This window comes from Triturus cristatus, chromosome 1_2 (assembly GCF_964204655.1).
Source record: "Triturus cristatus chromosome 1_2, aTriCri1.1, whole genome shotgun sequence".
Taxonomy (NCBI): Eukaryota; Metazoa; Chordata; class Amphibia; order Caudata; family Salamandridae; genus Triturus; species Triturus cristatus.
In genome coordinates, this window is record NC_140580.1 from 61128871 (window position 1) to 61144750 (window position 15880).

General features: G+C 41.8%; 1 protein-coding gene across 1 annotated transcript; it reads right to left on the bottom strand.

Moving 5' to 3' along the window:
• Positions 1-6666: 6666 nt before the first annotated feature.
• On the bottom strand, positions 6667-7608 carry LOC146866785 (olfactory receptor 6M1-like). Its single transcript, XM_085614541.1, has one exon. The coding sequence runs from the start codon at positions 7606-7608 to the stop codon at positions 6667-6669; it is 942 nt and encodes a 313-aa protein (XP_085470667.1).
• Between the last annotated feature and the right edge of the window lie 8272 nt (positions 7609-15880).

Below are 15880 nucleotides of genomic sequence, written 5' to 3' on the forward strand. Positions count from 1 at the left end.
TGACACGTTTTTACGATTAGCCAGAGAACGAGGCTCCCTTAAATATCAAGGCAATGGAGTGTCGCTCTATCCAGACTTTACAATATAAGACTTTACAATACTAGTGCAGGCTGCACGAAGGGAATTCCTCCCGGCCAAAAAAATCCTCCAACAGCTTGGTACCAAATATGCTCTGATCTATCCCGCCAAGCTAAAAATCCAGGGTCGTGGTCATCCCACCTTCTTCACGGACGCGAAAGCAGCTTTGAACTATGCTAAACAGATGGCGAAAGACCAGAAACAGTGGACCACGGAAACGGATGATCATAAAGGAAACAACCTCAGTGACAATGACTGATTTCAGGACATTCGTCATGAGCTCATGCTCACGCAGATCAGTGTGCAGCTGCTTACTTTTATATCTTGCACCAGCGTACTGTATAGGGGTCAGTCAATGTAGAGACAACAGTTGGGCTGTGGATTGGCACGCAGGGGAAGTAAGTTAGGCTGTTATATCATTGTTGACCTATGAAGCCAACTGTGGTCAATGACCCCAAGTCGAACACTGAGAGCTCGGCCACCCTGCGGAAAAAGGCTGGGGTGTTCGCCGACAGCCCCACGCATCCCCGAGGGATAATTCCCAAATACTCCCGCTGTTTGGGAGATCTGTTAAAGTTGTTGGAAAGATAACAGGGGGAAACACAACCTGATTGGGGGGTTGGTGTGGGTGGAGGGAGGGGGAAGAGAGTTAATTGTCATTTGTTTCCACCGACACCTACATTTGGAAGATGCATACGGAGATGGAAATCGCACTCACACACATGCTTACAAATATCGACAAATAGTGGCCCACAGTACAGGATACAGGATGCACCACAGATACGCACCTCACAGACCTGATGCATGGCTGAAAACCTCATTTGAAGTCCTCCACAATATGTAGTAATGCTGTGACATCCCTTAAATGCCATACCTGGAATATACGAGGGTTGAATGACCATAGAAAAACTAGATTAGTACACAACTACCTGACCAGGCATGTAGTGGATATTTGTCTACTACAAGAAACGCATCTGACAAGCACATCAGCCGTAACATTGAAAAACAATAGATGGGGGAGATATTCAGCTCTGGATACTCAAGTTACTCTCGTGGGGTGGCGGTGTTAATTCATAGAGGCTTACTTTGGCAGACACATCAAACAATAACAGATAAGGAAGGGAGATACATCCTGGTAAAGGGAGAACTATTCAACAGCCTGATAGTTATAGTTAGTACCTATGGTCCCAATTCTGACTGCCCTGAATTTTTCAGCAAATCTGGAGGCAGATCCAAACACTGGGGGACGCAGCAATATTATGGGGAGGAGACTTCAACGTGGTCCTATCCATAGACGCTGACAAAATAGGTGCTTCTAGAACGCACCATCCACATGCCACCTCTATGCTAAAGATTCCTGGAGAGCGTTACACACGAATAGCAGGGAGGGGACTTGCATAACCCACCATCGCAGCGCATGGTCCAGACTAGATTATTGGCTCACCTCAAAAGATCTACATGCTTAGGTTGCCAGCACAGTACACCATCCACGTACATTTTCGGATCATGCACCCGTGCAACTCGCGCTAAACATACCTAAGTCTTATATACAGCCCTTTAGCTGGAGATTCCCATCAGGTGCCTTACTAGACCAGGTATTTAGAGAGGAAATCCGACATAAAATTATGGACAATTTTGAAATGAATGAAGGAACGGTAGCTTCACTGGGGACGCTCTGGGAGGCCTTTAAAGTGGTAACCCGTGGTGAATGCACAGCATTGAAAACAGGAGTACTTCGCGACATACGTAATACTATTACAGGACTGGAAAGGGAGATTAAAGAATTAAAGTGTAAATATTACACCACACCTTCTTCTACCACATTAGCTCACATTAGAAGCAAACTAACAGCATTTCCGGAAGAGGGAAAAAAGGAAGCTAAATTTTTGCATAAATACACACAAGCACGTAGATTTGGGGAGGGAGATCGTCCGGGGAAAACATTAGCAGGCATCCTACGTACGCCAAGAGGATTGTAATTAACAGCATGCCGGCAGACAAAGCCCAGCTGTAGATGGCCTGACGGCAGCCTTTTACAAAGTGTATGTAGATATTCTTGCTCCAAGACTCTTGCAGGTTTATCAGGAGTCCCAAGATACTGGACTGTTACCACAGACCATGCGAGAGGCCACAATAATTACTCTGCTTAAACCAGATAAAGATCCAACCCATCCAGACTCGTACCGCCCTTTATCCTTGATAAATCTAGATGCCAAGATTTATGCAAAACTATTGGCAAATAGATTACAGCCCCTTCTTCTGCTCATAGCACTCCCTGATCAGTGGGGATTCATACCAGGCCGCTCGACGGCACATAATCTGCGAACCATATTTGCTCTTCTGCACCTGGCTCCACATGTGCAGGCCATAGCAGCCCTTCTAGACGCCACAAAGGTGTTTGATTCCCTTGAGTGGAAATTTCTTTTCACAATACTGGCGCGAATGGGACTAAGTCCCATTTTCCTGAAGCAAATCCAACTATTATGCACCGCTCCTACAGCGAGAGGTAGGGTGAATGGCCAAATCTCAGACCCCATTAGCATAACGAGAGGAACGAGACAAGGCTGCCCGCTCTCGCCACTTCTTTTTGCGATTGATATGGAACCCCTGGCAGCCCGCCTTCGGCAACATCATGCACAGCGTAGTATTGGGTTCACCTCTAGAGGACTAATTATATCTATGTATGCAGATGACATGACAATATATCAAGTAAATCCTGAAAAACATTTCGCACTAGTGATGAGGGAACTGGTATGCTATGGAGGCCTAACGGGTATCCAGATAAATTGGACCAAATCAACGATACTGCCCCTGACATAAAGCACGACTCCCTTTGATACAGAATTCCCAATACCTTAGGATGATGGCCCGGTCAGATATCTGGGTATATGGATAAGCAGAGATCTACAGGAATTGTGGTTGGCCATCTATGGGAGGGCCATAGACTGGTTGGAGGGCAAGGTGCAAAGATGGAGGAGTTTACCATTGTCCCTAGCGGGTCGTATAGCCGTCACAAAGATGATAATACTTCCAAAGTTGTTGTACCTCTTCGTAAATATACCAATGCCCCTAAACACTCATTGTTTTAAAAGATTACGATCTAGCGTATTGGACCTGATATGGGCTGGTAAACAACCCCGCATACCCTGGAATATCCTAACTTTGCCCTTTACACAAGGAGACTTAGGGGCCCCAGACTTCGAACTGTATGCATACTGCGCACAAGCGCAATTCCCCCATTAATGGCAGCATCCCACACCATACCAGCCTCATGTGGCTATTTAACTGGACAAAGTGGCTCCCGTCCCACTAAATCCAGCACTCTATCACCAATATAAGCCCTCATATGGAGATAGACACTGTTGAAACATTCAGATGGGCATGGTAAGGGTTAGCAAAGAGAGCACACCAAAAAGTTCTATTTGCGCCATCCATGCCGATAGGCGGAAACCCACTGATTGCACCTCTGCTGGACACTGCCACAAAACAGAGGGCGGCATTCCCATGCGCTCCTGACAGGCAAAGATCTATTCCCGGAGAGCACATTTATTACAATACAACAGATGTGCAAGGAGACACCGCCCACACCACTGGACACACTGTTCTACTATCATATCAGAGCAGCTTGCAGGGCCAGATAAGATGACTTTCCGCAAATCCCCCCTATGCTTCCGGCACTGTAAAATATTATCTCGGTGCCATCAGCCCATAAACTAATCACGCGCCTTTACAGCATTACTCAACGAGAGTCCCCTATAACTGTAGCCCACTCAACAACAGAATGGCAGGAGGATGAAGACATTATCATAACAGATAAGCAAAGGACCTTCTGTTGTACCCAACTAAAACATTTATCGCCAAATTACAGACTTTGGTCGATTCACTTTAACTATTTACATCATTTATACCGTACACCAATGCAGTTACAACGAATGGGGCTGCACCCAGACACATGCTGTTGGAGATGCGGCTCTCAAAGAGCCACCTTTATCCACTTGGCATGGGAGTGCAGACCGATAGCGACTTTTTGGGCAGCAGTCTTTAAGCATATTGGGCAAATGACGAATTATTCCATAGTGGGTTCTCCATTGATTGCACCGTTGGGTTATGTTCTCGATGCGCCTAAAGGAAAGAGAAAACTAATAGCCATTTTGCTGCTCCTGGCTAAGAGGCAAGTGGCGATACATTGGAAAAAACAGACGCTCGCCACCGTTGTGGAAAGGGTGCCCAACGCTACCTACTGCAAAGACCAATTGTCCCACTATTGGGAGCTAATGCCCAGCAGGTTCCGTCCAAAGGATATATGGGAACCATTTACAACCTGGTTGGGCACAAGGGGGAGTGAATAGCGGGATTAGTAACGACAGACAAGGCCACAGGGCTGCATGGATACACATGTGGGTGGGTGGATTGAGTCATTCATAGGTCAAATGGATCAAACTGTACAAATAGTGCTGAGGTGTGAATTATTGAGGAAGGCAGTCATGCAGCCCCAGAAACATCACAGACATATGAACTTGTAAATGTGCAAATAAGTATGTAAAAGTGTGATTAATGTAAATGTTAGGTGGTAGTTGTTTCTTTTTAGTTCCTGTTCGTGTTGCTGATACAGAAGTACACTACTTATGCGCATGTAATACAACCCTCAACGATTATATTACGATGTGATACAAATGTGCAACAATGTAATTTTGATGAAATATACAATTTCAATAAAATGTATTAAAAAAAATAAAAAGCATGTCATTGACCAGGCACTTGGATGTGGTGTTACTATGGAACAATAAGATTTATGAAATAAGGTTTGGCGAGCACCATTTATGGTAATGTTACTCTATGATCCTCTGTATGCTTATATGGGAATAAGTAAAGAAACAGCATGTAATACCCGAGAGAGGTGCAAATTAAGCCAATATTTTTTTGATTTTTTTTCAGTAAATGTGATGTTAGTGTATTATATGAATCAATATTATGTACAAATGTAACGGAATTGTATTAGTGTGACTTTTTCAACCATGAAAAAGGGTTTTCCATTAAACCCATCTCCTGACGTCAAAGAATACACAATGCATCTAGTATGTCATATTATATGAAAAATATGTAAAAAATTTTTTTACAAAACATGACAATAGAAAGAAGAGACAAGATTGTGCTTTTGTTTATTTTCCGATATTATAATCACACAATTCTATTTTATGTTAAATATATATGTAAACTGTAAAACAGGAGGGCAACTGGTGTAGGCGAGCCCACCTTTTATATTGCGCCGGGATGATTTCTTTCATAAGAATACCACAGTCATTTAATTACAGGTGACTATCCATAAAATGCAACTGTTCATTTTTATGTGTACATATAAAGCTACTTCAAGTTTATGCATCCAACAACATTTCAATGAATAAACTTCTGTGTGTGGTGGCATGCATCTTTACAGTATATGCTCTTAGACCTCTGTTTTAAAAACTGGAATGAACAGTGTGATACATGGTCTTTGTCTCACACAATAAAAGCCAGGTTAGGAGGCAAAATAATTGTATGATTTAAATTCTAGGGTGCAAGTGCATCCTAGAGCATGCAGTTTTCCCCACGGAAGAGCTACTGTCAAGCGTTCACTCTTTTACACAAACGTCTTGGTTCACCTTGAGGTGAATAAAGACATGGGTTCTCACATGGGAGTAGCTGCGGAAGCAACACTCCTGAGCAGTTCCCTATACTCAGGAAATATAGGAGATTTTTACATCCACTCACCAAATGCCCAAGCAATCCCTGTCCAAGCAAAGGAAGAGTTGTGGCTTTGCCTGCTTCTGGATTAAAGAGTAATGGCTTGCCTACTCCCACCCACCAGGTTGCCACTTCAACAGCAGGATTTAGGGGTGTATTTCAGTCAGGACAGGTCTGGAGTTACAGCCACAATGCCCCATCTCTATATTAGGTTGGAGGGGTAGCCCTGAAAGGAAGAGTCTTCCCTAAAATCCAAGGATATGGTATGGTCAGTTCTGCATACACCACTTTCCATAATAACTTGGCCTCTCACAGGGATTAACTCACAGTCTCTAATGCTTGCAGAATTCAGTTTAATGTCACCCTTTGTTGCCCACTCAGGAAGTATACCAACAACTTTTGATATCAGACTATCTAACTGAACTCCTACACTCTAAGCTATTACAAGCAACAGTGTATAGGGATCTCATTACATTTCACATGTTAATGCCATCCATGTACAAGTACTAAGCAACTATAATATGTGGTGTAGAAAAGAGACCAACTGAAAATAACATTTGAAATTTTAGCTTTCTGGTTCAACCCATCATACATGAATCATAAACACGTATTGCGATTTTGTAGTATCAACAAACATGTTACAAAGTACCCTGTGTCTATCTAGACAACTGCCACTAGCCTTAAACTGGATTTTGGAGTTTTAATCGTAGAAGAAACTCCAATGAAAGACTACTATTGAGCACTTTCTAATTCAATTCAGCACATTAGAAAAATAATTATGACAATAGTGTGATTTTTGAGCAGGGGAAGGATTGCTTGTCAATTGATGGGCTTCCCAACCCATAGGAGCATTAGAAAGCATTGAATTCAAAGAGGTATTTGGGTTCTTAACGCATTCTTTCTAAATTGATTCCTCATCACTGATTTCACTTCTTTATTCCGTAGGCAATAAATTAACGGATTTAGAAGTGGAGTGACTACAGTATTGAAGACACCAATGAACTTGTTGATCTCTACAGGGTATGCACGAGTTGGCCTTACGTATAGGAAGATCACTGTACCATACAATATCAGTACTACAGTAAAGTGAGAAGAACAGGTGGAGAAGGCTTTCTGCCTCTCTTTCTGTGATGGGATCCTCAGGATAGTGAGGACAATAAAGACATAGGAAAATATGGTCAATAGTAAGGAAGGTAGAACTATGAAGCAAGCCAAGATGAAGACTACTCTCTCCAACATGTGGTTGTTACTGCATGAGAGTTTCAACAATGGGGATAAATCACAGAAAAAATGATTTATTACAAATGGACCACAAAAGTGGGTCTTACATACAATAATTGCTCCAGGAAACGTAGACAAGAAACCAACAAACCAACAGGTAGCAGCAGCCTGAAGACAAACTGTCCCATTCATGATTGTGGCGTAGCGCAGTGGGTTACAAATGGCAATGTAGCGATCAACAGACATCACCCCCAGAAGATAGAACTCAGTAGAACCCAAATAAATGTAGAAGCATGCCTGAGCTATGCAGCCAGGTAAAGAGATGCTGTTGTATTGGAGTAAATTAAACAACAACTTTGGTACAATGGTCGAGGTGTAAAAAATCTCCAGGAAGGACAGGTGGGAGAGAAGCAAGTACATTGGTGTCTGAAGATGTTGATCTATCTTTACAAGGGTGATGATGGAAATGTTGGCTGTCAGCGTGAGAATGAAGATGGACAGGAATACAAAAAAGAAAAGCATCCGAAGCTCAGCACCAATGGGAAATCCCAACAACAGTAAATAGATCACTTCTGTGTAATTGTTCATCTTCCCTTTTATCCGCAAAATGTCAACTGTCGCTTTCCTTAAAAAATAATGTTTACAGTGAAACAATTAACTGTAGAAACAAATGCTAATATCTCATGCAATGCACATTTTGATAGCAACAGTTTAGCAACAATTAAGAAACCACCACTATTTTTAAATTTTCAACCATTTGAGTGAGAAGAAATCCACATCTACAAGCTTCATTAAATAGGATTAAATTGTTATCCTTAGTTTTCTACATCCTAATTTGTCTTCCTACATAAGTGTATCCATGTTAATCACATTGTGGTGTTTAGCCCTGCCTTCAGGCTATTTCCTCAATAGATTTATCCAGATCCCATTCATGATTGTTAGACCAATTCTCTGTACTAACTTACCAGCTTGGTCTTGTGTTTCAGTTCACATTTTATGTATCCTTCACCTGATGTTCTTGAAGCACTCTGCACAGTTTCGCAACAGTTAACTTAGCAGAGCCACGGCCTTTCCCATGCAAAGGATTAGTCTCTCTTGGTAGTCCTTTAGGCAAAACTGATTTGTCTCCTCATAATCAAAGCATCACCTAATTTTATTAAGTCACATGTGGCAGTAGATAGGAAGAACTCATCAAGGTTACTCAATAACATTATTTTATCTAGACTTTTGTACTTGGTTGTCTGCTACCATTTTCTTCTTTACTTCTATCAAAGTTGTTATACACCTCCTCATTGTCTTGTAGTTTGTTTTTTATTCAGACTGCCGTTTTGAACAAAAGGAGAATTGGCTCTCAATGCACCCAACTTGACTTAGGCTCAAGTGTGCACCCATGAGAGAGAGAATCAGTGCATACACACAATAATTGATATTTGACGACATGATATTTTATTGTACATAATTGTTTACATTTGTATCAGAATGACTGTAGTATGAAGAGCTTAACAACAGTCTAAGCTTGAGGTTTGCAAGGGATTCTGAGTACAAAATCTGGTAAGAGTCACACAAGCCACCCCACACTTCATTCCCCAGGTGTCGCGATTTCAAAAATGGGCAAGTTTGCTAGGTTCCCTAGGTGCTGACTGAGCTGTTGTTGATGCTCTTTTTAGGAAATAAAACACACTTTTATCAAGAGCACTTTTTTCTTTTTTTCCCAAAAACTTAAAATGTATATATATATTTTGCCTATTTTCTTGATCCCTTCCAGAGGAATCCACAAACCTTGGGCACATTTATGTGGGGGAAAAAAGCACTAAACTTTGGCGTGGATAGCTTATGTGGAAAATAATTATGGAGCCCTACACCAAATAGCCATCAAAGGTATGTAGAGGTATTTAACACATTATAAATCTTTGTATTGAAGAGAAGCTCTGTGTGCAGATGACAGTTGATGACTTGTGTCCAGTATGTTTCACACACGTTTTTTGGTTCTGCAAAAAACTTTTCCAGCAGGGCAAAGATTCTACTTACTAGATACTAAGAATTGTAAGCAGCCTTGAGTTATTAGACAAAATTGCCTCAGCATGACAATTTCTACATAACATAAAACTGTGCGGTCCAGATACTAATCTATGTACACATGCTTCTTTTGCTTCAGAAGATAGGTTATCTCTAAAGATTTCACCACAGTATAAATACCTACAAGTAGTATGATCTGCAGCACCTTCAGCCCTTGGTTATATTGAGCAAATAGTGTCTTCTTTAACAAGCATTGCATAGAGTGTACTCTGTTCATAGTAGATAAAACGCACAAAACCATAGAAATTCAGCAGTTATAGTTATACGTATAGTTAAACTTATGTGAAGAAACTATGACTCGTTGCCTTAAGTTACTTAAATGCACAAGTTATAGTTTCTTCAGATAAGTTTAACTATAAATATAACTATAACTGCTGGATTTATATGGTGTTGTTTGAGTAAATTCAGAACCAAACTATAACGTCCCTATACCTTTTGTTTTTTTCAGTGACTTTCTATGTTTTTTTAGTATGCACATTAATATAACCAGCACTGCACTTGGTCTTTGGCCGTGCACAGCAGGGATTTTGCCACATGCACCCAAACACAAGTGGGTGTTTTATTTTAAAAAAAAAATAAAAAAATTGGGATCCGCAGATCTTTTTTCTGTAGCCAAGAACTTACTCAGTGGACTACGCTGAGTCTCGATGGTTGATTCGTGGATTCACGGATGGGACTAAAAAAAAGCTGGGCAATTTGTTGCCCATGAGGGGTTCCTAAAGGACCCCTCTATGTGTCCTATTGGTTCAAGATACCTGTATCCTGACTCCTTATGTGTTTTTGCACTCTCATTTTCCCATCCCACAGCCCATGCAACAAACAAAAGGGCCGCCAAAACTTTTCTGTATGGTTGCGGCCAGCCAATCACAATCCTTTTTTAGTGCATGGATACGCAAGTCCACCATAAGGATCTGTGTCCTTATATATCTATATATTTTTTGCCCTTTAATATCTCTACAACTGCTGAACAAATTTGCACCAGATCACAAAAACCACATGTTCTGAACCATCATCTAGCTTTCTGCCAAATTTGGTGTAATTGCGTTCAGTGGTTTGTGCTGTAGTCGTGTTCAAAATCCCTGTGGGAAAATTCATGGGGAAATGTGTTTTGGAACCCCCTTTTTTCTTGGCCCCCCGCTTGACGGATCCCCCTAAAACACACCAGCTGATCCTACTATAGCAAAAGTTGAATATTTCATGAAGATTTGTCAAACGGCACCAGAGTTATTGGCAAAACAAAAACGCTTTTCCTATGTAAACTAGGTCCCAACTATAGCTACCTACTGACGATCGCCAGTAGGTAATATATATATATATATATATATATATATATATATATATTACCTACTGGCGGTCGCCAGTAGGTAGTTATAGTTAGGACCCCTTTTCCATAGGAAATCCGCAACATTCTATTTTGAATAACTTTGGCGCCGGTCGACGAATCCTCGCGAATTTCTCAAAATAGGTGGGGCGCTACGCTACGCTCCTACCCTGAAAGTCTCGGGGGGATTCGTCAAGCGGGGGCTGAGATAAAAGGGGGGTCCCAAAACGCGTTTTTCCCATGCATTTTTCCATAGGACCTTTAGACAGGGCTACAGCCCGAACGGCTGAACAGAATTACTAGAAATTTGGCAGAGAGGTAGTCCTCAGGTCAAGGAAGTGCCTTTTGTAGGTTTGGTGTAAATCCGTTCAGTAGATTCTGAGAAAATAGCCTTTAAATCAATATATATATCTGAGCCAGCTTACGGTACGCTTACCGTAAGCTTACCGTACGCGTACGGTGGCGTGCGCGAGCGCGATTCTGATTGGCTGTTACATCTAAGTAAACATTCGAATTGGTCGAAACCAGGAAGCGGCGGCCGCCATTTTCTCTCTCGCACTCTGAGGGGGGGGGCTGTAAATAAAGGCAAAAAACATATAAAGGGGCTGTTTAGACAGCGCCCATGCACATAGCCATGTTAGTTGAGTCCTCAAAGGCCAAAAACGGTAAATTTTTATTTTTTGAAAATTTCGCCGATTACGCTTACCGTACGCGTACGGTGCGCTTACGCTAAAAATTTTAATAAAAAAAAAAAACACTCTCTGTGCATGGCATATTATTGTCATCACTTACAAATTAAATTTAACAGATTACCTATCACAAGGAAGCGCATAATATGTCCTCCATGTGCGCACGGTGCGTAACGTGGGCACGCGGTGCGCGTAGCGCACTGCGTGCCCACCTTGCGTGTACGGCACTAACTGCGTAAAGTGGGCGCGTGGTGCGCGAAGCGCACCGCGTGCTCACCGTGCGCGCACGGTGCGCGAAGCGCACCGTGCGCGCACAGAACGAACTGCGTTAAGTGGGCGTGCACGCCACGAATGGCGTAAAGTAACTTAGCATTTAAAAAAACGTACAAATTCACTGAAAAAACCATAGGTTTCACACACGTTATAGTTAGGAATTAGCATTTAAAAAACCTTGCAAATTCACTGAAAAAACCATAGGTTTCAGACATGTTATAGTTAGCGGAAATTTTACTGATAAAAAACCAATGAAATTCCCCCGTTATAGTTAGTGCAGGCAACTATAACTCACGCGACCGCAATCTTCTGCTGATGACATATGTGTCTTTATGAAAAAAAAATATTTCTAATATATGTATAGCTAAAAATTTATGGAAGAAGACATGGGCAAATAAGTGTCTAAATACAGTATTAGCATCAGCAGAGGATTGCGGTCGCGTGAGTTATAGTTGCCTGCACTAACTATAACGGGGGAATTTCATTGGTTTTTTATCAGTAAAATTTCCGCTAACTATAACATGTCTGAAACCTATGGTTTTTTCAGTGAATATATATATATATATATATCAAGCTCCTTACTTTTCAGTAAATTAGGACCAGCACTCGCGTTAGGTATAAACCTTTAAGATTTATTAACGAGACTCGATAGTAACAACAAACGCGTTTCGGCGTCAGCCTTCGTCAGTGTCGACGAGCGCCGTTGTCATGGCAACTTAAATTCAAAATGAATGCATGAAATTAACAAAGGACTTCTGCTCGATATCGAGCGCCATCTTGGAATATGTTATTCATCACATATCCTGCTTTGTAATGTGATACTCTGGTCAAATTATACAATAATTAAAGCATAGTTAATTCAGAACCACAAATTAATAAACAGATTAAGCGCGTAATTTCAATTAAGTTGATTAGAACTTAGTTTCGCCCTATATGGGCTCGCGCTATTGATTAAAACACCAGTTTATAAGCATATGCATTTCAATTATGATAGATCCAACACATAATTCATGGGAGGAAACTATCTCAAACTTTAGGTAATGGCGCAATAAAGTTGTATGATTCAATCACATTCTATAAATGACAAATTAACGCCCTGAATGGGCTTGCGTTAAAAGTTTGAGCTTCCTCTTGGAACATGTTTATATACATATGATCACCGTGATCAATTTATCACATAGCATATATTGCCGCTTATGATTCTTTGTCTTCTGGTGTCAACATGTCGCCCTGTATGGGCATTCTATAGTGGTCTTATCAGCATCATTCCTCATACAGTATGACCAGCTCTATTTTAATTTAGTCATCGCATGCAAAATTGTACAGAGTGTGGGCAACCAATGTCTATTCACATCACAAATGAACAGCAAGTTCCTCCCCGCTATTCAGACTTCCCGGATGTTTTGTTTGTAGGTCTATAATATAGCGAGATTCCAGTCTCCTCAGACTCCTCTCTCTATCACCTCCCCTGATGTTCTTCGGGACATGATCGAGACAGAAAAATTGCAACAGAGATCTATTACTATTATGCTTACTAGCAAAATGGCGTGCAACCGGATAGTTAGTGTCTCTACTAGTTATCGCCCTTTGGTGTTCTAAAATTCTCATCTTCACAGGATTTATGGTGCTCCCGATATATCTTAAACTGCACGGGCATTCCAAGCAGTAAACCACATATGGGGTGCTACATGTCATAAATGTATTTATCTTTCGCTGTCTCAATTCGTTCGAAATTTTGTATGTTGTGACTCGTTTGCTCGTGGCACATGCTCTGCACTTGCCACAGGGAAACGAGCCATGTAATCTCTGTAAGCCTGTGTCAGATTTGTTGCTTTCCAAATGGCTCTCTACTAGCTCATATATAAATTTATATATATATATATATATATTTTTATATATATATATATATATATATATATATATATATATATACAATAAAAACACAGGTTTCAGGGACGTTATAGTTAGTTGGACATTTCACTCATACAAAACCAGAGAAATTCGGCTGTTATAGTTAGTTGAGCTAACTATAACTTGTGCCCCGGCAATGTACTGCTGATGACGTCATGTATTACATCTCAAATGACATCACTGATGACATCATCCAGTGAGTGTGAGTGTTTCTAAAAAGTTTAAAATGTGATATAGAGGGAGCAAAGGTGTATTAAAGAATGAGTGGGTGTATCGGTTTCTGAATGGATGATTTAGTGGGTGCATGACTGTATAAGTGAGTGATTAAACATGTCTTAGTTAATGCATGGGTGAATGACTAATCTGTGTGAATGTCTTTATCAGTCTGTCAGTTGGTATGTAAGTGGCTGCATGGGTTGGTGAGTAGCTACCTGAGTGTCTATATGGGTTAATGATTGGTTGTCTGAGTAGCTGTATGGGTGCCTGAGTATCTGTGTGGGTGCGTGGGAGGTGTAACTCCCTGCATGGATATGTGAGTAGGTGATTCGCTGGGTGTATGGGTTCATAAGTACATCTGTGAGGGGCTGTATGGGTGAGTGAATGTGTGTATGGCTGTGTCAGTGAGTGAACGGATGTCTCAGTGGTATATGTCTGAGTAACTACATATGTGATAGGCAGTATATGTGAGTGTTGGAGTATATAACTGAGTATATGTGAGAGTGAGTGTTTGTGAGTTTGGCTGTATGGATGAATGTATGCTTGTGTCCGTGATTGTTAAAGAGAGTAACTATGTGTTAGTATCTATAAATATGTGAGGTGCTGTGTGTATAACTGTATTGGTGAGTAAATAGCACTGTGATTGAGCCTTTGGGTGAATGACTAGGTGTGTGAGTATTTCTGTGGATGAGTGGCAGTATATGAGTGCCTGTATGGGTGTACTATGAGTGCATATATCAGAGTCTGTATTGATGAGTGACTGTGCGTATGAGTGACTGTGTGTGTAGACCTATGAATTAGTGAGTGAGTATGTGCTAACTGGTATTGGTGTGTCTATAGTTTTGAGAATGCTCTTCCATATTTTAGAGTGGATATATGAAAGGTTATATTAGGGTGTGAGAAAGAGCATCAGATATTTAGTTGATGATGTCATCAGTGATGTCATCAGTGATATCAATTGAGATGTCATCAGTGACATCATCAGTTATGTACCTGACCATGTCATGAGTGATGAAATATGTGACATCAGCAGTGCATTGCGGGGGCGTGAGTTATAGTTAGCTGAATTAACTATAACGGCCAAATTTCTCTAGTTTTGTATAAGTGTAATGTCTAACATTCCTGAAACCTGTGTTTTTTCAGTCAATTTCAAAGGTTTTTTAAATGCAAATTACTAACTATAACGTCCCTGAAACCTATGGTTTTTTCATTCAATTTTTAAGGTTTTTTAAATGCTAATTACTAACTATAATGTCCCAGAAACCTATGATTTTTGTGAATGAATTTCTAAGGTTTTTTAAATACTAATTACTAACTATATTGTAGTAGTAGCATTTGTAGAGTGGTGCAAAGAGGTGGCTGAGCCTCCGACCAGCGCTCAGAAATTTGTCTGTGTAGGACTTACAGGAGGTACCAGGAGGGCTTCTTGGCCCCCAAAGTCCCTCAGTAGTAAAGTGGACTTCATCCTCCAACCCCTTGTGTGCCAGGAGGCGTGTTTGCAGAGTGGTGGAGAAAGGGGGCGTGGCCTCCAAAGACCTCTTAGCAATACCGCTGTGGGGGACTTCCTGGAGGTAACAGGAGGGGTAGTTGGCCCCCAAAGACATCCTTGCGGGGCAACTACCCCTCCTATTACCTTCAGAAAGTCCCAAACAGCAGCATTGGTATGTTCTCAAAGCAGGCCATGCCCCCTTCTGCCCACCAGTCTGCAAACGCGCTCCCGGCTGCTCTTGAATGGGGAGTGAAGTCCCCTTCGCTGCTGGGGGTCCTTAGGGGCCAACTATCTTACCTGATACCTCCAGTAAGCCCAAGATAGTAGGATTGCTGAGAGGTGGACACAGGTCAGACCCCCTTTCTCCACCACTCTGCAAACGTACCTCCTGATGTGCTCTTGGTAGGAGGGTGAAGTCCCCTTGCCTCCTGAGGGTCACTTTGGACCAACTATCCCTCCTCTTATCTCTAGTAAACTCTACACAGCTGGATTGTTGATAGTGGTCCGGGCCGTGCCCCTTTTTACACCACTCTGCAAACACACCTCCTGGCGCACTAATGCTCGGTGGATGAAGTCCACTTTAGTCCTGACATCCTCAGGACACAAGAGGACCTCATCGCCCCACCAGCAGTGCGCCAAGAGGCGGGTTTGCAGAGTGGTATAAAAAGGGGCGCGTCCTCAGACTGCCTCTCTGCAATCCCACTGTGTGGGGCATACTGGAGGTACCTGGTGGGCTAGTTGGCCCCTAAGGATTAACATTCTAGGGCACTTAATCCCCCAACCCAAAACACGCTAGGAGGTGCGTTCGCAGAGTGGTGCAGGGAGAGGGCAGGGCCTCCAGCAAGGTGAAAACTTTTTATAACAGAAAAAAGGAAGGTGCACCAG

Coding starts and splice junctions, on each gene's coding strand:
- LOC146866785 (XM_085614541.1), bottom strand. CDS start 7,608: ATGAACAATTACACAGAAGTGATCTATTTACTGTTGTTGGGATTTCCC.